General features: G+C 45.5%; 1 protein-coding gene and 3 non-coding genes across 4 annotated transcripts; 2 read left to right on the forward strand and 2 right to left on the reverse strand.

Annotated features, from left to right (window-relative positions):
* The first annotated feature begins 8,631 nt into the window (after positions 1-8,631).
* Positions 8,632-8,705, forward strand: trnan-guu (transfer RNA asparagine (anticodon GUU)). Its single transcript has one exon. It is a non-coding gene; the product is annotated as a tRNA-Asn (tRNA).
* Positions 8,706-12,791: 4,086 nt separating this feature from the next.
* On the forward strand, positions 12,792-12,865 carry trnan-guu (transfer RNA asparagine (anticodon GUU)). The gene has a single exon. It is a non-coding gene; the product is annotated as a tRNA-Asn (tRNA).
* Positions 12,866-15,778: 2,913 nt separating this feature from the next.
* Positions 15,779-15,850, reverse strand: trnaw-cca (transfer RNA tryptophan (anticodon CCA)). The gene has a single exon. It is a non-coding gene; the product is annotated as a tRNA-Trp (tRNA).
* Positions 15,851-22,169: 6,319 nt separating this feature from the next.
* On the reverse strand, positions 22,170-25,283 carry LOC132808082 (zinc finger protein 664-like). The gene is made up of 3 exons (XM_060821991.1): positions 25,248-25,283; positions 22,662-22,862; positions 22,170-22,412 (listed from the first exon to the last, which is right to left on the reverse strand). Exons 1-3 carry the CDS (start codon positions 25,281-25,283, stop codon positions 22,170-22,172), a joined length of 480 nt encoding a protein of 159 aa, XP_060677974.1.
* Positions 25,284-26,285: the final 1,002 nt, after the last annotated feature.

Consider the following 26,285-nt stretch of genomic DNA (forward strand, 5'->3'; position numbering starts at 1 on the left):
CTTGGAAAGCTTCAACGAGGCCAGATTTCAAACTTCTCTTCTCCGAGGAGAGCTGTCCCAAATTTCCAATCTTGCTTCAGTGCTGACATTCCTTAAACACGGCACCACTGACGTCAACGCAATATTCCATCATTTCACTTCCTTGCCTTCTCCCCAATTTGTACTCCAAGCGGTAAAAACAATGACTGCAGATGTTGGAAACCAGATTCTGGATTAGTGGTGCTGGAAAAGCACAGCAGTTCAGGCAGCATCCGAGGAGTAGTAAAATCGACGTTTCAGTCAAAAGCCCGCACTTTAGCGAAGGTACTTTTTGAGAAAGTTAACCGGGCACTCTGGCACAAATCAGGAAACGTGGGCTTGTCCGGGATTTCGCGCAAGTCTACGGAGTAGAAGACCCAAAGCGAGAATCATACCCCGAGACCAACGAACCACACTGAGAGCACACAAGCACCCCCGCTCCACCTCTTTAACCAGCTGAGTCTTGCTCAGTGTGAAATACATTTGACATTGCTCTGAGAATTGCAAGCGGCAAAGAGTTTCCCGAACAGCTGCTTCTCATTCTGTCTCCCTACTGCTGTTTGTCCCGGACCCAGAAACCGGGCTCCCTCCACTGGCAGAAAATTAAACCATTTTGTTTCGCAACTTTTCTCTGACACCAGAGTGAACCTTGATAAGCATTGCCTTCCGCAACATAGGGTACAGAGAACAACAGAAGACCACTCAGACCTCCACCAGTGTGTCATCTCAATTGTGCACATTGGGCCAGTGTACCAATGTGAAATATTTATGTCAAAGTTTTTTGGGAAAGAAAAGAAAAGGCGAGGTGCTGAACAGTGCGCCGTTCTACGGAAAAGCTGCTAAAGACGACACTGAGTGAATAGGAGAGATGGTTTCCCTTTTGGGTGATGCTCCCATCATGCACCCGCAGACAGATCGCCGTCCTGCAAGTATAAACTCTGTCTAAGTTGCGCCATTCTGTTTTCTTCGAACTGTGATTTCGCGCCAAAGTACAAAAAGTCAACACTCACAATGTTCAAACTTTACAAAGTTCTCAGAGATATATTTAGCGAACACCTGGAAGAAATTGTCCCAAAAGTACCTGGGGAATTTCGGTTTGAGGTCTCTTGAACTTTAAGTGGAATGAAGGGACACAAGAAAAATTAAATTTAAACTGTAAAACACACGTAACCGCGTCTACAAACAGACACTGCCAAACAGCCCTGACCTGCTCCGCCGAAAGAGTGAGGATTGCTCACTCGTTTGCAGCTGGGAAGCAGTCATCGCAACGCATGCAAGCAAATCTGCATCAGGATGCAATTTCAACGAGCTATTTGACACTGCAGCACCCAGGAATGACGAAGATCAATAAACAACTGTGCAGGGCGTTTAAGAAGAGTAGAGAGCCCCCTGACCTGCTGAAAACTGCTTCCTTGACTTGAAATCGAACCCGGGCCGCGGCGATGAAAGCGCCAAATCCTAACCACTAGACCACCAGGGAGACATAAACAGCTCCTGGTAGCTCTGCTAAAAATTGCCTCGCTGCCCGGGAATCGAACCTGGGCTGCTGCAGAAAGAAGACTTTCACCGGTACATCCATCAATGTAATTCTTTTGTATCCCTTGCTCCCGATGCGATCTCTATAACATTGGGGAGAGTGGAGAGTCATGTCACATCTCCGGGACTCGCCTGCGCGCCTTTATTGGAAAAAAGCGCGGAGCGGACCCGGAAGCAGGTGTAGCGCAAGCTAACCTGGGTAGGTTTTTTTTCCGATAAAGGGGCGCAGGAGAGGTGTTATACCACGCCACCTTTTTGCCTACCTTTTAAGAATCCTTTCAATATGTTTTTCGGACAATGGTGGCGGTGACCAAAAGCAATCATTTCACTCCTCTTCAATGCCCCATTTCTCCTCCTATGAACCACTTTGACCTGTTGTCTGTGTGTATTTGGTTTTCAAAATGTAATTTGGCCATTGAAGTGAACAGGGTTAGTCTTTATCGATCGCTAGCTTTGTTTGCACTAACAGTATTTATCCACTAATTTGCTGTTTTGTTTTGTTCCACCAAAGCTGGAAACAATGATCTGTATTTATTTTGCACTCAGGTGTGAAAAATCATCCCAAGAATCGTCATATTATTATAGCTGATTGAAGCTATAACAGGAGGAATTGTGTGGCAGTTTCAGACTAAAATCTTGGCTGGAAAGAATGTAGATTGATGATGAAAGTCAAAAAGCAGAATCTCTGGCCACAATCTATCATTCTGGCTTGATTAATTGGTGGCTCTTCAAAAGCACTTCCAAGCCATCACCTCAACTACCAAGAGCAGGTAAGTGTGAACACAGCATTCCAACTGTGAAATATATCGCATTGCTTCTTTGTTATTGATCAAAAACCTGGAACTCGCTCCTGAACATTATTGCAGACCAAATCATAATGTGAAGCAATTTAAGTGGCAGCTCAGCGCCACATTTTCAAGGACAATTTGGGAAGGGTTGTTGGCAGACCCAATGATATTCACATCTCATGAAATAATAAGCAAAGAGGCATGGATAGAGGATTGGCTAACCAATGATACAATTGGGATAAGGGGCATGTTCAGGATAGCAAATTGTAATCAGTAGTTTGCCACAGGGATCAGTGCTGGGGCCAAAATTATTTACAATATGTATTATTTACAATTATTTACTTGGATAAGTAAAGTGAATGCACTATTGCCAAGATTGCAGAAAAGATGGTTGATAGGAAGGCAGGTGGTGAGAAGACATGAAATATCTGCAGAGGTATATAGACAGGTTAAGCAAATGGCAAATGGAATAGAATTTAGGGAAAAGAGGTTGTGCACTTTGCCAGGAGGAACAGTGCTGAATGTTAAATGGAGAAAGCTGTTGAATTGAGGGATTTGGAAGCCCATACCCATGCATCTCTTCATCCAAGTTCAGTGAGTAATAGGGAAGGCAAATGGGAGGCTGACCTTTAAATAGAGTATAAAAGTCGGGAGGTTATAGTGAACCTCTATCAGGCAACAGTCAGGCCAAAACTGAACACTGGGTGGGTCCTTTACCCAAGGAAAGATATACTGACTTTGGTGGCAGTCCAGAGAAGTTTGACCTAGATGAAAAGAATATCATATGAAGAGAAGTGAATTGGTTGGGCCTATACTTATTAGAAGTGAGAAGATTTAGAGGTAACCTTATTTTCACACAAACGATTCTGAGGAGACTTGACAGGCTTGATGTGGAAAAGTTTACCTTTGTGGGTGAGTCTAGCACCAGAGGGAATAACCTGCAAATGAGAGATTGCATGTTGAAGACAGATAGGAATTTTTACTGGGGACAGTAAATCTGTGGACCATGTTACTACAGGGGGTTGTTGAGCTTGGGTCGTTAAGTACATTCAAGGCTGTCAGTTTTTGTTTAACTAGTGAGGGAATTGAGGATTATGTGGAAATAGCAAGAAAGTGGAGTTGATGTTTACCAGAGCTAACGTGATCTGAATAAATGGCAGAATTGATTCAATGAGCTGAATTGAATAGTTAATAATAAAGGGGCCAGTACATCCTTCCTGAGATATGGGGCCCAAAATTGCGTTCAATACTCCAAATGCGGCTTGACCGGAGCCTTACAGAGCCTCAGAAGTACATCCTTGCCTTTATATTCAAGTCTGATCAAAATAAATGCCATCATTGCATTTGCCTCCCCAACTAGTGATTCAACCTTCAAGTTTACCTTGAGAGAATCCTGGAATAGAACTCCATCGTCTCTTTGCACATCTGATTTCTGAATTTTCTCCCCATAATCCTTCTGTTCCAGAGTAGCAGCAGAGATTTTCTGACAAACCGATTTTATTCAGGGATACCAAGGTAGCTCTGGAATTTCCAATATCTCAGAAGGAATAGTTATTCCTGGACAATGCAGAGAGGAATATGGTGTGGTCCTGTAAACTCCAGAACTTTCCAAACTACCTGAGTCAGCAATAACTCTTTCTGGACCAAGAAACAAAAGGGCCACTGAGAAACTGCAAAATCATAAGCCCTCAGAAGCAGAAATTAGGCAATTCAGCCCATTGAGTCTGCTCCACCATATAATCATTCTTAAGTATCAAGGGTTACGGGGAGAATGGGGATGAGAAAGTTATCAGCCAGGATTGAATGGTGGAGCAGATTCAATGGGCTGAATGGCCTAATTTCTGCTAGTTAACTATCCCTGAGAAGAAGGATGTATAACAACAAGCTGTTTCCTGGGACAGATGAGATAAGTTTTTAATAAACTCGTGACAAAAGGACAAGTTAGTCTGTCTGTGGAAGGATGGCCTTGACACCAAGAGGTTAATTGCAGGACAGGCTGTTTCAAACAGACAGCTAAACCTCAAGGCTAAGAAGGTATGCTACACACTGGAGGTCTCTAGCAATGTGGGGAGGTGGTGTTAGAATCTAAAGAAACATCACACCACAGATTTCAAAGTGTGGAATCTCCTCCAGAATTTAAACCCAGAAAGATGCAGCAGCAGTACTTGGAAAAACAACACTGCAGTGAATCCCTGAACACTTCCAGAGACAGATATTGTCGGTGGAAAGTCAGTTAAATTCTGCCATCAATTGGGTGATCCCCAAGTTGGGAGTGAGGTTGAACTTGGTGACTTGAGGGGGGGGGGGTTATCTTTGGTTGCTACATACAATAAAGTGTAAATCATTGTTTCAGCAGTTGATTCTCTGCGCAGTTTCTGAGTCAGGAGCCAAATTAAGGCAATTCACCCACAGCCACAGTGAGGCTAGGATTAATATTGACTCCATTGCATTCAGCAGGACATCACAGCAGCATTCAAGATCTCAAACAGAAACACCCAGAGGAACATGTTGCCCTACATTAGGTAAAATTAGCCTGAAAAGTGGTGTAACCTGTTCTAGTGATAAAAATAAATCCCCAACACTTTAAAATCAATTATCAGCAATTTTTTATCCAATCGTTACAGTTAAAAAATAAACACAACTATTAACAAACTGGTTATAGGCCAAGAGCAGACAGGTGGCATTAGTTTAGTTGGGGATCATGGACTGGTTGGTCTGAAGGGTATGTTTCTGGCCTACATGACTCCATAGCACTGAATGAATGGAGATTCATCCCAAAGATGATAAAAATTTCGAGCACCACTTTACGCAAATATGTGGACCCCCCTCCTGAGGGCAGTAGGGCACTGAGGTTCAGTAGTTCAGACAGTCAGCCAGCAAGTTCTCTCTGGGAGACTTGTCTCAAGAAAGGAAGCGGTTTCCTGTCACATCAGTTAGATTATCCAGTTTGGAGCAGGTCCGATATGTCCAACAAAATAGGTAGACAGGGCAGTGAAGAAGGCTTAAGCCTCACTGGCCTTCATCAGTCAGGGCATTGAGTATAGAAGTTGACAAGTTATGTTGCAGTTAATCAGGATATTGGTGAGGCCACACTTGGAGTATTGTGATTCGTTTTGATCACCTTGCGAAACAAAGATGTTATTAAACTTGAAAAGAGTGCAGAAGACATTTACAAGAAACCAGGACTCAAGGTCTGAGTAACAGGGAGAGGTTGGACAAGCTAAGACGTTTTTATTTCGAGCATAAGAGCCTCGGGGGGTTGGGGCGGGCTTATAGAGGTGAAGAGATCCTGAGAGGCATGGAGAGGGTGAATGCACTCAATCTTTTTTCCCAGGATTGGGGAATTTCGAATATCAACATGCATTGAGAATCCCCATGAATACACGCAGCCTGCGTGGGAGTGCTCAAGGGCTCTAATTGCAGAGAGAACTTTAATTCTTTCGCGAAATGTGGACTAGTGTTCTCGCTGTAGACGAGCCTTTCATTGGATTGTTGAATCTGGCGGGTAACAACGACCCCTGCCCCGTGGAAACTCTATGGAAGCAAATTGATTTCCTCAAACTGACTGGAGTGTCACCAGGATTGGGCAGAAGCCAATCGGTTGCCGAGTGCTGGAGAGGGGATTCCTTGCAGCACCAGGGACCTGGGTTTGAACCCACCCTCATGGTGACAGTGTGGATTTTGCCCTTTCCTACCCCTCCCCCACTCCCTGTCTACGTGGGTTTCCTCTGGGCGCTTGGTTTTCCTCCCATGTTCCAAACATGTACTGGCTAGAATGGATTGGGCGTTCGAAATTCAGGGATAAGCTGTGGGGGTTATCGGGTGGGTCTGGGGGTTGTATGTTCTTCCGAGGGTCAGTATGGACTTGGTGGGCCAAACGGCCTGTATCCACAGTGATTCCCCCAACGTGTCTCCAGCCTGGCTTCCAGCTCCATCTCTCTGTGCCAAAGGTCCTCCAGTGTGTGTTTTCCCTAGTTTCCAGCACCCAGAACGTCCCACCTTCTGCAAATCGAAAGACAAGTCCCACCCTGCCCTCTCCCATGTGTGTTGTGTAACTGCTTAATCACTTTTAGTGGCCCAGCAAAGGCTAATAGTCAATTTGGCAAACCAGGAGGATGGCCTCAACCGCGACTTTGGGTTCATGTCACATGACAGGTAACCCCACTTCACTGTTATGCTCTCTCTCACACTTACACACTCACACGCTCGTGCAGAGCCTTTCCGGTAGACATGCTCTCTCTCAGACACACAATAATACGTCCCTACACTCACACCAATGCATACATCTTCGCACATGATTATACTCCATCACACACACACTTTACCCAGCATGCACACGCACTTACACACACTCTCTCTCTCTCATGCACGCACTCACGCATTTGGAGTGAATTTGCATTTGCAGGATTATATATTTGGAAGTAGAACCATTCTGACTCAAGATTGGGATACAGACAGACTCTAACCTCACAGCTTTCATGCGTTGTATGACGTGAGGTGCTATCTCCTTTTATAAAGCATTAAGTTTCCTGGAAAACGTGACTTAAAAGAAGTTCTGGAATGTACAGATTAATTAGCCGAAATCTGCAATCCATTTTAAAAGATGAATGATTTAACAGAAATCTAGGTTTCTTCAATTCATCACTTATGTTGCATGACACTATAATCTTTTTGCACTATATTCTGTGCCTTGTGATCCTACTCCACAGCAACCTGATGAAGGAGCAGCACTTCGAAACCTAGTGCCTCCAAATAAACCTGTTGGACGATACCCTGGTGTTTGTGAGGTTTTAAAACTTTATTTCCAGTGAATACAGCCCACACCTCCAACTGTTGCCAGTAAACTTTGCAATGCCAATGAAACAATGAACCTGTAGTCCTGAAAAATATACAATTTCTAACAAGATTAGCTACTCATTCACTGATCCTTCTGAGACATGACATTAGTGCTGGAGGCTGAAAGAAATGAGCAGCTTTAAAACAAAAACCTGTTGGACCTCGCAGAGTCTGAACCTGGCGGTATGTTCAGGTAACCTTTACTACGACCTTATTTTGTTACAGCTTCAGATTTCACCAGGAAAAGAGGCATACAATAAGTGCTTTTAAAAGAAAACACCTCCAGCTCAAAGTGCACCCAGTCCCCCCACCCCACTTTCTTTGTTGGTCAGCTGAGTTGTCCGTTTGTTACTGGATCCCTGGTACAGCCAGGTAAAGCATGCAGCTGGGATGACTGAGTGGACCCTTTCCTGCAAAGGCAGTTTCCTTCACTAAAAAGGGACAGGAGTGAATCAGATGGTGTTTTTCTCCCCCACTGCGGCTCCTGGGAGTGGAAAGGAAACAATCACCAAAACCCAGTCTGAGCTTTGTGAATCTTCAGAAAATAAGCCAACGTTCATCCCTTCAGATTTTCCATCCTGAGCTTTGTCACTCTTTTGTAGGACATTACAAGTGGAAGTTTTGCAGAAAAGTACCACAATGCAATCTGATTAATCAGGACCTGGATGTTTTCGGTCTTTGAATGTAAGTGTTGTGCTCCAGAACATTGGTGTTCACAGTTTATAATACTTATCTTCCCAGTCCCCTGTATCACTTGTCGAAAATGTTTAATTTGCGTTTTGTAATCCTTTCACTGTCTGCTAATGAGGAAAGTGTTTGCGTGTTTTACCTAAGTTATGTTGATCTTGCATACCTCGAGCCTCAAGCTAATTTCACGAGAAACCTTCACCAGTTCAAAAGCAAACTGTTAGTGATTGCTCTGTTTCTTGTCAGGTATCCAATTTCAGATCGATGTTGTTAATGTCCCTTTTATTCCTTCAGATCCACGTTTCGCTCACAGGGCATGAACAGAACTGTCTCTAAATACATTTACCAATCTACATTCATCCTATCGATTGTCCAGAGACAATCCAGACAACGTCCCTTTGTTGTAGAGGCCGGGAGGTTGACTCTGATGTTCTCGGGACATGAACTGATCTGAGACATTGAAAGAATTGTCGTTCGTGCACATCAGGAATTCAAACCCCTTCTCTCCTCCGAGCCAATGAGAGAACTCGGGAATAGGCAAAACACTGAAAGGCTCGAAGGGCGACGGCCCCGGAGCCCAAAGCTAGTTCCTCGTGACATGGATGTGTCTGCAGACTGTCCCCGGTGTCTCCACAATGAATGTCCCAGGCTTTATTATCTAAAAGTAAAACTGTTACACGACAATTGTAATTCTCGGCGGGGCCGGCTGAATTATGAACTCACTAACAGCCTCCCCTAAGCGATGGTGCAGCCCACGCTCGCACCTGCCTGTGTGGCGCAATTGGTTAGCGCGTTCGGCTGTTAACCGAAAGGTTGGTGGTTCGAGCCCACCCAGGGGCGGTGTGTTTGCTGCCCGTTCTTGGCTTTGAAGCCATCAACTTTTAATGGGGTCAGGAAAATGTTCCCCAAACAGAAATCCTTTCCCCAAAGGGGTTTCTGGTTTGAATTAATGTCTGACGTGAGGGAATGCGGATGCTGAGAAGCCGAGACAAAAAGAGAAACTCGACAGTACCTGTCGGAGAAAACGGAATTCTGAAACGTTGTCTCTGATTCTCATTCCACCGATGTTGCCTGACCTTCTCAGTTCCTCCTGCAGTTTCGAGTTTTGTTTTTAACTGAAAGTTCATTTCATCTTTTGCGATGAAACACCTAGACTCGCCGTGTGCAGATATTTAACCCTTTCGAATCACTGTGAAATGATTGGATTCAAACAAACTCTGCGATAATTCACTCTTTCTCTGCTCCACAGGCAGACAGACCTGGGAAGTGAAGCTGTCAGTGTGGTTCTGTATTCGTGGGCCGAGTGGTTAATGCGATGGACTTGAAATCCATTGCGGTTTCCCCACGCAGGTGTGAACCCTGCCGACTACAAAATGAGAAATATCGTCGAAAAGAAAGGGAGCTTGCTCCCCGGCTTCTTATTTAAGATTCAAGTCAGTGGATTGGGAAAACTATTTCACTCACATTGGGACTGGTGGGAATCTGCAACCCACTGCCTGTTCGGGTGGAACAAGCAGATATCCGCAGAGCTTCTTTTGAGGCTATGTGCCAAGTGTTTGGAAATGACACTAGAACAGTGAGGGGCTGGAAATCGTGATCGAAATGAAGCAGGCACCTGAGGACAAGGGTGTTTCCTTTGTCAGTGAAAGGTACTCGTTCACAAAGTTGGGACTGTGGAAGGGAATCAGTGATGGTGATTATCTTTGGTTGTTGACCTTGTGACTGTTCCCATTGCTGCGCATGTCCGTGTTAACGTCAGAACTCTGCAGCATGGTGGCGTAAGATACGCAAAGGGCCGGGGCGCAATGGATGACGCATCTGAGTCCACCTAACTGTTTGAAATGCAGCTCACAGCTTCTTCACACACTCCAATTAATCTTTCTCATTGTCCTGAAGCCGACATACTGTTTGAATTCCCGATCTGCGGGAATGAGAATCTTCTCATTGTCTCGCGTCAATAATTATCTCTGAGAACATCGGAGTCAAGTCACAGCGTTGTCAGATGAGAGGAAGCTGAAATAACCCCACACGCTGCTGACGGGCACATTTTACTTTCTCCAACCCTCCGCCCCAACTTTCATCACAATTTTCTGTGAACAGTTCTACATTAGCTTTGCTGAATGAACCCCAAATTTCTTGAAGTGGGTCCTTATTTTCGGCCCTGGTTATTCATCTCTCTACGCATGGAAATGGATCTTTCCCACCCGTTCTATCCCTTCATCAATGTGTGTAGTTCAATTCGATCTCCCATCAGCCCCCTCTGTCCTGATCAAATCCAGGGGAACAGGATACGTTGGGGCTATGGCGCGGACAGGACAAGCCCAGTACTCACCTATCCTGTGAGAACAATTCCATGAGAAATTTTTGACCACAACTTTGGGCGTGTAGTTGAGACCGACCATTTAAAGTGCTGGCGTAGAGATCCTTTGGTGTTACATGCCGCCTCCCCCCGCTTCACAAAGTTGGGACTGTGGAAGGGAAGCAGTGACGCTGATTATCTTTGGTTGTTGACCTTGTGAATGTTCCCATTGCTGCGCATGTCCGTGTTACCGTCAGAACTCTGCAGCATGGTGACGTTAGATACGCATAGGGCCAGGGCACAATGGATGACGCATCTGTATCCACCTACCTGTTTGAAATGCAGCTCACAGCTTCTTCACACACCCCAATTAATCTTTCTCATTGTCCTGGAGCCGGCATACGGTTTGAATTCCCGATCTGCGGGAATGAGAATCTTTTCACTGTCTCGCGTCAATAAATGTTCCTCAGAACATCGGAGTCAAGTCACAGCGGAAGCTGAAATAGCCTCACACGCTGCTCACGGGCACATTTTACTTTCCCCAACTCAACGCCTCAACCACTGTGGCTCCTGGGAGTGGAAAGGAAACAATCACCAAAACCCAGTCTTAGTTTTGTGAATCTTCAGAAAATAAGCAAACCTTCATCCCTTCGGATTTTCTATCCTGGGCTGACAGGGATAGGTTTTGTCACTCTTTTGTCGGATATTGCAAGTGGATGTTTTGCAGAAAAGCACCACAATGCAATCTGATTAATCAGGATCTGGATGTTTTCGGTCTTTGAATGTAAGTGTTGTACTCCAGAACTTTGTTGTTCACAGTTTATAATACTTTTCTTCCCAGTCCCCTGTACCACTTGTCGAAAATGCTTAATTTGCGTCTTGTAATCCTTTCACTGTCTGCTAATGAGGATAGCATTTCCGTGTTTTACCTAAATTATCTTGACCTTGCATACCTCAAGCCTTAAGCTAATTTCACGAGAAACCTTCTCCAGTTCAAAAGCCAACTGTTGATATTGGCTCTGTTTCTTGTCACGTATCCAATTTCAGATCGATATTGTTAATGTCCCTTTTATTCCTTCAGATCCAGGTTTTGCTCACAAGGCATGAACAGAACTGTCACCAAATACATTTACCAATCGTCCTTCATCCTTTCGATTGTATTAGCATCATGAACACTTCTCATCAAAATAACTCGAGAGACTTTCATCGCCATTTTCTGTGAACAGTTCTACATTAGCTTTGCTGAATGAACCCCAAATTTCTTGAAGTGGCTCCTTATTTTCGGCCCTGATTATTCATCTCTCGACGCATGGAAATGGATCCTTCCCACCCGCTCTGTCCCTCATCAATGTGTGTAGTTCAATTCGATTTCCCATCAGACTCCTCTGTCCTGATCAAATCCAGCGGAACAGGATACGTTGGGGCTATGGCGCGGACAGGACAAGTCCAGTACTCACCTTTCCTGTTAGAGCAATTCCATGAGAAATTTTAGATCATAACTTTGGGCGTGTAGTTGTGGCCGAATACTTAAGGTGCTGGCGTAGAGATCCTTTGGGGCTCCCCCGCCCAGGGTGGTAACCTGCTGACTATGCTTTCTTCGCCGGCGATTTTAAATGACTTCCTGTTGGTTGCATTATCGCTCAAACTTCACAAAACCCGTCTCAATAAAGTCACGTTTTCTCAAGTCTGGGAATTGATTGCCATGCAGGAAACTCGAGTTCGGAACAAACAACGTACCAGACTCAAAACGTCAGCTCTGTTTACCTTTCCACAGATGATGCACGACCTGTTGGCTTTCTGCAGTATTCTCTGTGTTTATTAGGCACAAGTGCTGCTTTTCATTCAAGAACTTCAATTCCTGTCCTCTGGTAACTGACTCTGGTCAGTGGCAATTGGTTCTTCTGATCATTAATCTGCCCATTCCCACCGCTTCTTCTCCCATCATTACCAACAGCCCCAGGAAATCTCCAGTTAAACTTCTTTGCTCCAAAGCGAACATTCCCAACCTTGGGAATGTCTCCCCACAATGGAAATTCCTCATCTCTGGAAATGAAGCATGGCGTACACTTGGGAAGAGATTTTGGCAAAATATTGTCAGTTAGAAATTGGAAAAATGTTCATGAAGCAAAACAGAAATCCCAGTCTCCAGCTTTGTGAACCTTTGGAAACTCTTTGGGAAGCGGATTTAGATGAGAATGAAAGATGAACCGTCCGACTGAGCAGGGACAGTCCAGACACCGTCCCCTTGTTGAAGAGGCTGGGAGATTGACTCTGATGTTCTCGGGACATGAACTGATCTGAGACATTGAAAGAATTGTCGTTCGTGCACATCAGGAATTCAAACCCCTTCTCGCCTCCGAGCCAATGAGGGAACTCGGGAACAGGCAAAACACTGAAAGGCTCGAAGGGCGACGGTCCCGGAGTAAGAAAGCTAGTTCCTCGTGACATGGATGTGTCTGCAGAGGGTGGAATCAGACTGTCCCCAGTGTCTCCACAATGAATGTCTCATGCTTTATTCAGGAAAAGTAAAACTGATAGACGACAATTGTAATTCTAGTCGGGGCAGGCTGAATTATGAATTCACTAACAGCCTCCTCTAAGCGATTGCGCAGCCCCTGCCAAAACCTGTCTCTGTGGCGCAATTGGTCAGCGCGTTCGGCTGTTAACCGAAAGGTTGTTGATTTGAACCCACCCAGGGACGCTTTGTTGGCTGCTCTTCCTTGGCTTCGAAGCTCTGTGCTTTTCATGGGGTCAGGAAAATGTTCCCCAAACGGAACCGTTCCCCACAAAGGGGTTTCTCAATTGAATTAATGTCTGACGTTAGGGACTGCGGATGCTGAGAATCCGAGACAAAAAAGAGAAACTCGGCAGGTTTGACAGCACCTGTCGGAGAAAACGGAATTCTGAAATACTGTGTCTGATTCTCGTTCCAAAAATGTTGCCTGACCTTCTCCGTTCCTCCTCCAGTTTCTAGATTTGTTTTTAACTGAAAGTTCATTTCATATTTTGGGATGAAACAGCTAGACTCGCCGTGTGCAGATATTTACCCCTTTCGAATCACTGTGAAGCGAATGGATTCAAACAAACTCTGCGATGATTCACTCTTTCTCAGCTCCACAGGCAGACAGATCTGGGAAGTGAAGCTGCCAGTGTGGTTCTGTATTCGTGGGCGGAGTGGTTTATGCGATGAACTTGAAATACATTGCGGTTTCCCCACGCAGGTGTGACCCCTGCCGACGACAAAATGAGAAATGTCTTCGAAAAGAAAGGGAGCTTGCTCCCCGGCTTCTTCTTTAAGATTCAAGTCAGTGGAGGGGGGCAAGATATTTCACTCACATTGGGACTGGTGGGAATCTACAACCCACTGCCTGTTCTGGTGGCGCAATGGGTCAGCACGTTTGTCTGTTAACGGACAGGGTGGTGGCTGGAGCCCTGGCCGGGGAGTTGTGTTCGCTGAGACTCTTTTGAGGCTTTGACGAAGTTCAATAAACAACTCTACAGCGCATTTAAGAAGAACGGATAGCCCGTAGACCTGCTGAAAACTGCTTCATTGACCAGGAATCGAACCTGGGCCGCAGTGGTGAAAGTGCCAAATCCTGACCACCAGAGAGACATAGATTCGTTCTTGTAGCTCTGCTGAAAATTGCCTCTCTGCCCGGGAATCGAACGCGGGCTGTGGCAGTAAGAAGACTTTCACCGGTACATCCATCAAACTAATTTTTTAGTATCCATTGCTCCCGATGCGATCTCTATAACATTGGGGAGACTGGAGAGCCAAGTCACATCTCCGGGACTCTCTTGCGCGCCTTTATCGGGAAGAAAACCTGCACAGGTAAGCTTGTGCAAAGCTTCATGTGTGATCCTAAATTTCCACACAGAAAATTTGGCTCAACAGATATACTGAGTAGACGGAATCCTTTCTTCATTTGAAATGTAAGGAGCTGACCTCTCGTGAGCCTGACGTGAGTTAAACACGCAACCGTTGGATCGGGAGTCAGACGCACTCCCGTGGCGCCACAAGCTCACGTGCCAGTGGCTTCCTCTATTCATATTTAAGGGAAGTGATCGCACTACAATGATTTTACGTTATGAGTAACAACGGAGATCAACAGTTCATGTCTGTTCTGTTTCTTCCCCATCTCTTTCTGTCTCTCAAAACAATTTCCAACTCTCTCTCAACAAAAATCTGAAAGAATTGCGGGTGCTGTATATCAGAAACCAAAAAACAGGAGTTGCATGTGACCCTTCCACAGAACTGATGGTGATTGGGAAAATGTCGGTTTATATGCAGGAGATATTGTGGGAAGAAGGCGGAGATCAGGACAGAGCCCAAAGCGAAGAACTGTTGGACAGAAAAAGGAGTTGATAACGATCTGCGTGGGAGGGTGAATAACTATTAATGGAGACTGTTCGTGGCTAAGGAGTGTGGAATGACAAACGATGTGATAACAAGGCTTTGGTGTGTATGGTAGGGACGAGGATACTATGGAGTTCAGGCCCTAGAATTATTGAATTCGATATTGGGACAGGAGGGATGTGTGGTCCCCAAGTGGAATATCCACTGCTCTTCCTTCTGCTGGTGCTGAGCTTCGCTGGGACAATACAGCAAACCTGAGACAGAGATGTTGGCCAGGGAATAGGGTGAGGTGTGGAATTGGCAGGCAACTGGAAGCTCAGGGTCTTTTTGCAGGCAGAACGTAGATGTTCTGTGAAGCAGTCACCCAGTTTATGCTTCGTTTTCCCCAATGGAGATGAGCCTGTACTGCGAGCAGCAAATGCAGTAGACTGGGTTATGGGTCGTGCAGGTAAATTGCTGCTTCACCTGGAAGGTAAGTTTGGCCCCTTAGATAGCGAGGAGGGAGCTGGTAAACGAGCTGGTGTCACACATTCGGCAGTTGCGGGCGAAAGTGCATCTCAACCTGCAACTTTACATTGAGAAAATCCTGGGCTTGAACTCGCAAGTCTCTTTGCATTTCGGATTTCTGCATTTTCTCCCCCTAATCCTTCTGTTCCAACAGCGACTATCTGGTGTCAGGGCAGCACCAGTGATTTCCTGACATATGGATTGTACTTGGGGATACCAAGGAATGTCAGGAACTGCGAGTATCTCAGGAGCAATCGTTATTCCTGGGGGAGGCAGAGAGGAATGTGGTGTGGTCCTGTAAACTCCAGAACTTTGATAACTTCATGAGTCAGCAATAATTCTTTCTGGACCAAGAAACTGCTCCATGGAAGTTAACAAATAACATACATTAACTCGCTGTCACTTTGCTATGACAGGAGGAGCTGGGACCTCCTGATAGATTGAAACATAAAACTGGTAATCTCTTGATTATGTTGTAAAAATATCGGTATAATGACACCGCGCTGTCATCAACTGAACTGAGCGGCTGCGTGTTTAAATCCCGTGATGTACAGCTTGTGTTTTCATTCTCGCATTGGGGGGAGCTGAGCATCCACCCAAACACTGGGCACACCACCTCCCTGACACAGTGTTCACAAATCAGACTGACAGCAAAGGTTCGCGCAAGTTTCCACAAGGAAGACTTCACTCAACAGACACGGAGTGAACATAATCCTTTCTTGATTTGAAATGTAAGAAGCTGATTTTTAGTGAGCCCGACGTGATTCGAACACGCAGCCTTCAGATCTGGAGTCAGACGCGGTACCGTTGCGCCACAAGCTCACGGGTGATGGGTACCCTCTATTCATGCTTAAGGGAAGTGATCGCACGAAAATGATTTTACGTTATGACTAACAACGGAGATCAACAGTTCATGTCTGTTATGTTTCACCCACACTCTTTCTGTCTGTCGAAACAATTTCTAACTCTCTCTCAATAAAAAATCTGAAAGAATAGCTTCATGAGTCAGCAATAACTCTTTCTGGACCAAGAAACGAAAGGGCCAATGAGAAACTGCTCCTTGGAAGTTCACAAATAACATACATTAACCATCGCTGGGAAGGAGGAGGCAAAACAATGAGCTGTTTCTTTGGACAGATGAGACAATGGTCTTTAATAACTGTGTGACAAAAGAACAATTAATTCTGCTTGTAGAAGGAAGGCCTTGACGTAAAGGGGTTAATTGCAGGACACGCTGCTTCAAACAGGTGGAGAACCCTCAAGGATAACAAGGTAAGCTACAGACCAGGGGTCTCCAGAATCGTGGGGAGGTGGTGTCAGAATCTAAAAAAATGTGGCACCACAAATTTGAAAGTGAGGGAACTCCAACAGAATTCAACTCCAGAATGATTTAGCAGCAGTACTTGGAAGAACAACACTGTATCAAACACTGGTAAACTTCCAGAGATGGGCACTGTTAAACACCTGGGTGATAGCCAAGATTGGGGGTTTGGGGATGGGGTGGGGGAGGTGTGGGTGGAGAGGCTGAACTTGCTTACTTGAGGGGTTTTGTTTTATGGTTGCTACCTACAATAAAGTGTAAAGCATTGTTTCAACAGTTGGTTGTCTGTGCAGTTTCTGCATCAGTATTCAAATTAAAGCTATTCACCCACAACCAGAGTGGGAGGCTGGGATTAATAATGACTCATTTGCATTTAGCAGGACGGCACATCAATACTGTTATAAAGTGAATGCTGAATCCCCTCCCCTCTCTGAGATCTCAAACCGAAACACCAAAAGAGGGGCGCGTTGCCCTATAATCTGTAAAATTAGTGTGAAAGGTGGTGTCAACTGCTCTAGGCTTACAAACAAAAATAAATCCCTGACACTTTAAAATGAACAAAAAGTAATTTACCAATCCAACTTGAATGGTGAACAACTGAATTAATCTATTAACAAACTGAATACATCCTTTCGAATACTGACCATTTTGGCATAAAACAGGATTCTTGTCATCTGCTGTTCCAATAAATACAAGACTCACTAATATAACAAAAAATAGAATTTAGTCTCTCTGATTACAGCCAGGTTACATGTCTTCCAGAATATTCTAAGCATCCTTCTATTGAAACTTTTGTCAAGAATGTCTCCTCCAATTCCTGCTCTTCTGCTTTTTTTTTGTAAATGATGCTCTCTCATTCACAGATGACTGTCAGGGCTGATTTCTCTCTCTCGTGCTGAGGACTCTTAGATCTAGCAATGGGGAGTTAGCACTGGGGCTGTGTCCAACTGTCCCCTTCTTTTCTACCCTTGATGCTATATTGGGTTTTTACGATAGGATTGGTCCTCTGCTGTCAGATTTAAATTTAATAGGTTTTGGAAGCCAAAGGACCTGATTTAAATTAATTGGCTAAATTGAAAAGTCATTATCTCATCCTGCTAACTGTACGACCTTTTCATAGAAATGTTTCAGCTTGTGTGCTCTCTGTTGTGATGATGTTACTCCTTTAAGAAGATTATGTTGTTCTTAATTTTTTTTCGCATCGGGGTTGTAAAAGGCAGAGGGTCTGATTGGTTTGGGCTTAGGGAATTCACTAATGGCCAACAGATATTGGCAAAGGCATCAAAGGTTTGAGATTTTTCTTTCCTAAAACGCTTCTACCGCAAAACTGGCTGTAATGTCACCCCTCAGCCTCTGACCCTTCAGGGAAAATTGCCCCAGTCTATTTTCTCTTGCAGCAGCTCAAACCCTCCAACCCTGGCAGTATCTTTGTAAGTCTTTTTAGAACCCTTTCACGTTTCACAACTTGTTACAAACACGTCGACTAATTCAGAGAAGCCTCTCAATTACAACTGTAAATGGAGAATGTGTGTTTAATAATGAGTCATGAATAAAGGCTGCATTAATCTTTTACTGTGAAGTTTTACTCCTACATCTCAAAACAGAGCATACAAACTCCTAGTCAGAAGCAGCCTATGGGACTTAAGACACTATTGGCTGTTTTCCAATGAGGACTGACTTTGCACAGAAACCATAGATATTTTAAATGAATGGGGTACCATTCGTTTTAAAGTCAGATAAACTTGCGTGGCGCCGCATTGGCTTCGAAATGAGAGATCTTTGACACACACACAGCTGAAATCATCACTGCGCCATTATTAACAAATTGGAATTCAGGCTTGGATGTTTTCCCCCTGGAGCAGCGGAGGATGAGAGAGGTGGCTGAGGAAATAGCGGAGGCATTGGTTGAGATTTTTCAAAAGTCACTGGAGTCAGGGTGATTGGAAGATCGCTATTGTAACCCCCTTGTTCAAGAAAGGATCAAGACAAAAGATGGAAAATTATAGGCCAATTAGCCTAACCTCAGTTGTTGGTAAAATTCCAGAATCCATCATTAAGGATGAGGTTTCTAAATTCTTGAAAGAGCAGAGTCAGATTAGAACAAGTCAACATGGATTTAGTGAGGGGAGGTCGTGTCTGACAAACCTGTTGGAATTCTTTGAAGAGATGACAAGTAGGTTAGACCAGGGAAACCCACTGGGTGTAGTCAATCTAGACTTCTAAAAGGCCTTTGATAAGGTGCCACACGGGAGGCTGCTGAGCAAGGTGAGGGCCCATGGTCTTCGAGGTGAGCTACTGGTATGGATTGAGGATTGGCTGTCTGACAGAAGGCAGAGAGTTGGGATAAAAGGTTCTTTTTCGGAATGGCAGCTGGTGAGAAGCGGTGTCCCGCTGGGTTCAGTGTTGGGGCCGCAGCTGTTCACATTATATATAAATGATATGGATGAAGGGACTGGGGGCATTCTAGCGATGTTTGCCGATGATACGAAGTTTTAAGTGGACAGGCAGGTAGCACTGAGGAAGTGGGGAAGCTGCAGAAGGATCTAGACAGTTTGGGAGAGTGGTCCAGGAAATGGCTGATGGAATTCAACGTGAGCAAATGCGACGTCTTGCACTTTGGCAAAAAGAATAAAAGCATAGACTACTTTCTAAACGGTAATAAAATTCGTAAAGCCAAATTACAAAGGGATCTGGGAGTGCTAGTCGAGAATTCTCTAAAGGTAAACATGCAGGTTGGGTCCATGATGAAGAAAGTGAATGCAATGTTGCCATTTATCTCAAGACGGTTGGAATATAAAAGCACCGTTGTACTACTGAGACTTTATAAAGCTCTGGTTAGGCCCCATTTGGAGTACTGTGTCCAGTTTTGGTCCCCACACCTTAGGAATGACATATTGGCACTGGAAAGTGTCCAGCGGAGATTCACACGGATGATCCCTGGAATGGTTGGTCTAACATACGAGGAACGGCTGAAGATCCTGGGTTTGTATTCATTGGAGTTTAGAAGATTGATGGGAGACTTAATAGAAACTTACAAGATAATACATGGCTTGGAAAGGGTGGACGCTAGGAAATTGTTTCCATTAGGCGAGGAGACTAGGACCCGTGGACACAGCCTTAGAATTAGAGGGGGTCAATTAGAACAGAAATGCAGATACATTTCTTCAGCCAGAGAGTGGTGGGCCTGAGGAATTCATTGCCACAGAGTGCAGTGGAGGCCGGGACGCTAAATGTCTTCAAGGCAGAGATTGATAGATTCTTGATGTCACGAGGAATTAAGGTCTACGGGGAGAATGCTGGTAAGTGGAAATGCCCATCAGCCATGATTGAATGGTGGAGTGGAGTCGGTGGGCCGAATGGCCTTACTTCCACTCCTATGTCTTATGGTCTTATGGTCTGAAGTTCATAAAACCAAGAGGGTTATAGATAGGTTTAAGGATTGTTGTCTCTTCTCAAGTATGTGGGAATTTCAAGACTGGGGACACATTTGCATGGTGAGAGCGGAGAGATTGTAAAATTTTTACCCCACATATTTTTTCAGAGTGTGGTTTGTGTATGGAATGAGCTGCCAGCGGAAGTGGTTGAGGTAGGTACATTAACAACATTTAAAATGCATTTGGTCAAATACATGGAGAGGAAAGGCTTAGAAGGATAGTGGCCAAGTGCAAGGAAATGGGGTTACTGTTGATGGATGTTTTGGTCGGCATGGACCAGTTTGAACCGATGGGCCTGTCTCCGTGCTGTTGCACTCTGACTCGTGTCTCTTTGTCTCTCCAACAGTTTTGAGTTTTCAGATGAGCATCTCACTTAATCACACTGAATAAAATCTGATCTCATTAGTCAACTCTGATGTGGACGTGCTGGTGTTGGATTGGGCTGGACAAGGGCAGAAGTCAAATGGCACCAGGTTAGCGTCCAACAGGTTTATTTGAACTCACGAGATTTCAGAGCACTGCTCCTTTGTCAGTGAAGTGACGAAGAAGCAACATTGAAGAAGGAGCAATGCTCCTAAAACTTGTGATTTCAAATAAACCTATTGGTCAGTAACCTGGTGTTGTACATAGAACATAGAAAGATACAGCGCAGTACAGGCCCTTCGGCCCTCGATGTTGCGCCGACCGAATCCTACCTAACCTACACTAGCCCAATAACTTCCAAATGCCTATCCAATGCCCGCTTAAATGACCATAAAGAAGGAGAGTTCACCACTGCTACTGGCAGGGCATTCCATGAACTCACAACCCGCCATGAACTCACAACCCGAAGTTGTGTGACTTCTGATGTCTTCAGCTGTAGGTTTGCGTCGAACTTAATGGGATATTTTGCCCAACACGGCATTTTCAAACAGTATCACTTGGAGGGATTAATTTGAACCCTTTCAAGAAGTGAGTTCAACAAGACTGAGCAATTCAAAGTTACTTGGACTCCATTTTAAAACTTACATCAGGACAGGTAGACAGAAAGATGTACAGCACGGAAACAGACCCTTCGGTCCAACTCATCGATGCTGACAAGACATCCTAAATTAATTTGGTCCCATTTGTCAGTATTTGGCCCATGTCCTTCTTAACCCTTCCTGTTCATGTCCGAAACCAGATGCCTTCTAATTGGTATAATTGTACCAGCCTCTACTTTCTCTGGCAACTCATCCCATACACGCACTACCCTCTGCATGAAAACATTGCCCCTTACGTCCCTTTTAAATCTCTCACCCAGCCAAATAGCCTCTCCCTGCAGCTCAAACCCTCCAACACCCGGCAACATCCTGGTAATTTGTTTCTGATAAACAAGTCAATGTTTTGGGAAGAGCCCTTCTTCAGTCCTGAAGGAGGGGTAATACCGGAAACGCTAACTTCACCTCCTAATGCTACCTGGCTTGCTGCATTCTCCCAGCCTCCTGCTTGCTTACTTTGGATTCCAGCAACCGCAATTTATTTGTTTCTAACAAATGGCGGCGCAGACTCAGTTGGCTGAATGGCCTAATGTCTGCTCCAGTGGTCTTACCTTTCTGCGGATCGTTTCAGTGGGAACGTGCAGTCCCAGACTCCGAGGAGTGTCGCCAACTAGAAGCAAAGTTTATGGAATCACAGAATCCCTACAGAATGTAAACAGGCCCTTTGGCCCAACAAGGCAACACCAACCCTCCATAGAGTTACCCACCCAGACCCATTCTCTTAACCCTATTACTTTACATTTATTTGGAGAAAGTGAGGACTGCATATGCTGGAGATCAGAGTCGAGAGTGGTGCTTAAAAAGTACAGCAGATCACGCAGCATCCGAAGAGCAGGAGAATCAATGTTTCAGGAATCATTCCTGATGAAGGACTCATGCCCAAAACATCGATTCTCCTGCGCCTCAGATGCTGCCTGACCTGCTGTGCTTTTCCAGCACCACACTCTTGACCAGTCTACATTTACCCCTGACGAGTGCACCACACTTACATATCCCTGAACACTATGGACAATTTAGCTCGGCTAACTCACCCTAAATTGTACATCTTTGTATTGTGGGAGCAAACTGGAACACCCTAAGGAAACCCACGCAGTCAAGGCAGGACAACGTAAAAACTCCACACAGACAGTCACGCCAAGAGTAGTATCAAACCCGGTCCATGGCTCTATGAGGAAGCTGTGCAAACCACATACCGTGGGGTTGCAATTGGGGTGCGAGGCAATGTGCAGTCCAGAAATTTTCATTTTTAAAAAGTCCACCAACTTTCCCACTGCACCCATTGTCAGACTGGGGCAGAAGGTTTAGTCCACAGTAGTGTCACTGGCGGAATCTGATTGTTGGGAGCACCGGTGCCACCGCTGGTGTGTTCACAAGTTGCTGGAATATGTGAACCTCTTGCCACACTCAGGGCAGCTGAGTGGCCTCTCCTCTGTATGGCCCCGCTGGTGGGTCAGCAGAGCACAAGAATTGCTGAAGCCCTTCATGCACTCAGGGCAATTGAACAGCCACTCTCCCGTGTGGACCCTCCGGTGGGTCAGTATGTTGGAGGAGCGGTTAAAGCGTTTCTCGCACTCTGGGCAGGAGAACGGTCTCTCCCCCGTGTGGACCCGCTGGTGGGGCCACGAGGTTGTAGGAGACAGCAAAGCCCTTCCTGCACACTAAGCAGGAGAACGGCTTCTCCCCCGGGTGGACGGGCCGGTGGGTCAGCATTTGGGAGGGCTGGGTAAAGCCCTCCCCACACTCATGGCAGGCAAATGGCCTCTCCCCAGTGTGGACCCGCTGGTGCCTCAGCAGGGCAGAGGAATCGCTAAAGGCCTTCCCGCACTCGGGGCAACTGAATGGCCTACCCCCATGTGGACCCGCTGGTGCTTCAGTCGGTCAGAGGATTTGCTGAAGGCCTTCACACAATTAAAGCAGGGGAAGGGTCTCTCCCCGGTGTGGACACGCTGGTGTGCCAGCAAGTGGGAGGAGTGGGTGAAGCTGTTCCCGCACTGGGGGCAGGAGAATGGTCTCTCCCTGGTGTGACTGCGCTGATGAATTTTCAGGGGTCTCCTGCGCACCTGTATAGGAAAAACAAACCTACCCAGGTAAGTTTGCGCTACAGCAGCTTCCGGGTCCGCTCCGCGCTTTTTAAAAAAAACTTTTAAATTTAAACCGCTAAACAAACGTGACCGTGTCTACAAACAGACACTGCAAAACAGCCCTTACCTGCTCTGCGGAGAGAGTGAGGATTGTTCACTCGTGTGTGGGTGTTGGGATGATTGCTTCTGCGGTTAAGTATTTGGTTTGCGTGTGTTGTTTTCCTGTCGACGCTCGTTTGAAGTTCCCCATTGACTGTTCGCTCTACTGTGACATCTAGGAATGGCACTTTGTTGTTGTCCTCCTCCTCTTCAAACCAGGAGCCCCCCTCAGGCCACAGTCTCACCACTTGGAACACCAATATACAGACTAGTCAAAGACCTCCACTGAAAACGAAAACACCAAGTCGAAGACTCACGCCACTCCAGTTACTCCATCCAAGAATTTTTGAACACCAAAGACAACAAGATAAAAGAGGATGGAATAATACTGTCCTTTGACATACAGCCCTGTTCACATCCATTAACATCAACGTGACCAAAGAAAACTGAAGACACTACTTGACGAACCAAAGACACAAACACCAAACAGCACCAACGTCATCAGCAAAGATAACACTGTCAAGCTCGTGGAGCTGTGCCTTAGCTCCCACTTCCTATTCAGTAACAAGACTAACAAACAAATCAACGGAGCACCCATGAAACCACCGATATCAGGATTCCTAACAGAAGGAATAATGCAGAGATAATGGAACAACTTAGAGGAAACCTACAACGCCATCAACAATCTCCTTACTGGCATAAAATTCACAAAAGAGGAGAACAACAACAAAGTGTTGTTGTTCTAGATGTCACAGTAGAGCGAACAGTCAATGGTAAATTCAAAACAGCGTCTACAGGAAAACAATACATGCGAACCAAGTCCTTAAGCTGCAGAAGCAATATCCCAACGCATACAAACAAACCTGCATCAGGATGTTATTTTAACGAGCTACTTCACACGGCAGCACCTAAGAACGACGAAGATCAATAAGCAACTGCACAGCGCATTTGAGAATAATGGATGGCCCGTAAACCCGCTGAAAACCGCTTCTCTGACCGGGAATCGAACCCGGGCCGCGGAAGTGAAAGCGGCGAATCCTAACCACTAGACGACCAGGGAGACATACATCCTTACTTTTTACTTTTACTGAAAATGGCCTCGCTGCCCGGGAATCAAATCCGGGCTGCGGTAGTAAGAAGACTTTCACCGGTACATCCATCAATGTAATTTTTTTGTATCCATTGCTCCCGATGCGATCTCTATAACATTGGGGAGACTGGAGAGTCAAGTCACATCTCTGGGACTCTCCTGCGCGCCTTTATAGGAAAAACAACCTACCCAGGTAAGTTTGCGCTACACCAGCTTCCGGGTCTGCTCCGCGCTTTTTCTAAAAAAAACCTATAATTTAAACCGTCAAACAAACGTGACCGTGTCTACAAACAGACACTGCCAAACAGCCCTTACCTGCTCCGCGGAGAGAGTGAGGATTGTTCACTCGTTTGTGGGTGTTGGGATGATTGCTTCTGCGGTTAAGTATTTGGTTTGTGTGTGTTGTTTTTCTGTAGACGCTAGTTTGAAGTTCCCCATTGACTGTTCGCTCTACTGTGACATCTAAGAATAGCACTTTGTTGCTGTTCTCCTTCTCTTCAAACCAGGAGTCCCCCTCAAGCCACAGTCTCACCACTTGGAACACCAATATACAGACTAGTCAAAGACCTCCACTGAAAACGAAAACACCAAGTTGAAGATTCCCGCCACTCCAGTTACTCCATCCAAGAATTCTTGAACACCAAAGACACCAAGATAGAAGAGAATGGAATAATGCTGTCCTTTGACATACAGCCCTGTTCACATCCATTAACATCAACGTGACCAAAGAACTCTGAAGACACTACTTGAAGAACCAAAGACACAAACACGAAACAGCACCGAAATCATCAGCAAAGATAACACTGTCAAGCTCGTGGAGCTGTGCCTTAGCTCCCACTTCCTATTCAGTAACAAGACTAACAAACAAATCAACGGAACACCCATGAAACCACCAATACCAGGATTCCTAACAGAAGCAATAATGCAGAGATAATGGAACAACTTAGAGGTAACCTACAACACCATTAAAATCTCCTTACTGGCATAAAATTCACAAAAGAGGAGAACAACAACGAAGTGCTGTTGTTCTAGATGTCACAGTAGAGCGAACAGTCAATGGTAAATTCAAAACAGCGTCTTCAGGAAAACAACACGCGCGAACCAAGTATTTAAGCTGCAGAAGCAATCATCCCAACAAATCTGCATCAGGATGCTATTTCAACGAGCCATTTCACCCTGTCCAGGACATGCAGGTCCTGGGCCTCCTCCATCGCCGCTCCCTCCCCACCCGGTTCCACCTCGGATAACTTCAACCCCTGGACATCAATGTGGACTTTACCAGTTTCCTCATGTTCCCTCCCCCCACCTTACCTCAGGTCCAACCTTACAGCTAACCTGTCCTACCTGCCAATCTCCCTGACCACCTATCCGCTCCACCCTTCTCTCTGAACTCTCACCTTCATCCCCTCCTCCATTCATCTATTGTACTCTTCGCTACCTTCGGCCCAGCACCCCCTCAATTTATTCCTCCACCCTGGAGACGTCCTGTCGCTGATGAAGTTTTATTGCCCAAAACGTCGATTTTCCTGCTCCTCGGAAGCTGTCTGAGCTGCTGTGCTTTTCCAGCACCACTCTGATCTTAACTCTGGTTTCCAGCATCTCCAGTCCTCACTTTTGCCTACACAATAAACCCAGTGTGCCGATTTCACATCAACAAACTGACACAACGTCTGCAGAAACCCTAGCCACATTACTTTACATTAAAGACATCTGGGAAATGATGTCCAGACAACTCAACCCTCTCAGCATCATGGTAGCCCACAAATCTACCAACGCACTTAAACAGCTGCTAATGAACCTGAAATACCTGATAAAAACAACCCGCAAACGCATGTTATTCCCAAAATACCATCCAAGAAAATATATGCATGAACTCTGCCGCACAGTTCTCTGTGGCAAGAAATGCTGGGATGAGATAATAAAGATTTTTTTTCAGCCAAAACGAATCGGCACTGACTGGACAGCCGTTTAAAATAAACGCTGTCAGCCCAGGATAGAAGATCCGAAGGGATGAGCAGTTTTCTTATTTTTTGAAGATTTACAAAGCTGAGACTGGGTTTTGGTGTTTGTTACCTTTCCATTCCCAGGAGCCGCAGTGGTTGGGGCGGTGAGTTGGGGAAAGTGAAATGTGCTCGTGAGCAGCGTGTGGGGCTATTTCAGCTTCCCCTCATCTGACAACGCTGTGACTTGACTGATGTTCTCAGGAACACTGA

This window comes from Hemiscyllium ocellatum (assembly GCF_020745735.1).
Source record: "Hemiscyllium ocellatum isolate sHemOce1 chromosome 27 unlocalized genomic scaffold, sHemOce1.pat.X.cur. SUPER_27_unloc_30, whole genome shotgun sequence".
Classification (NCBI taxonomy): Eukaryota; Metazoa; Chordata; class Chondrichthyes; order Orectolobiformes; family Hemiscylliidae; genus Hemiscyllium; species Hemiscyllium ocellatum.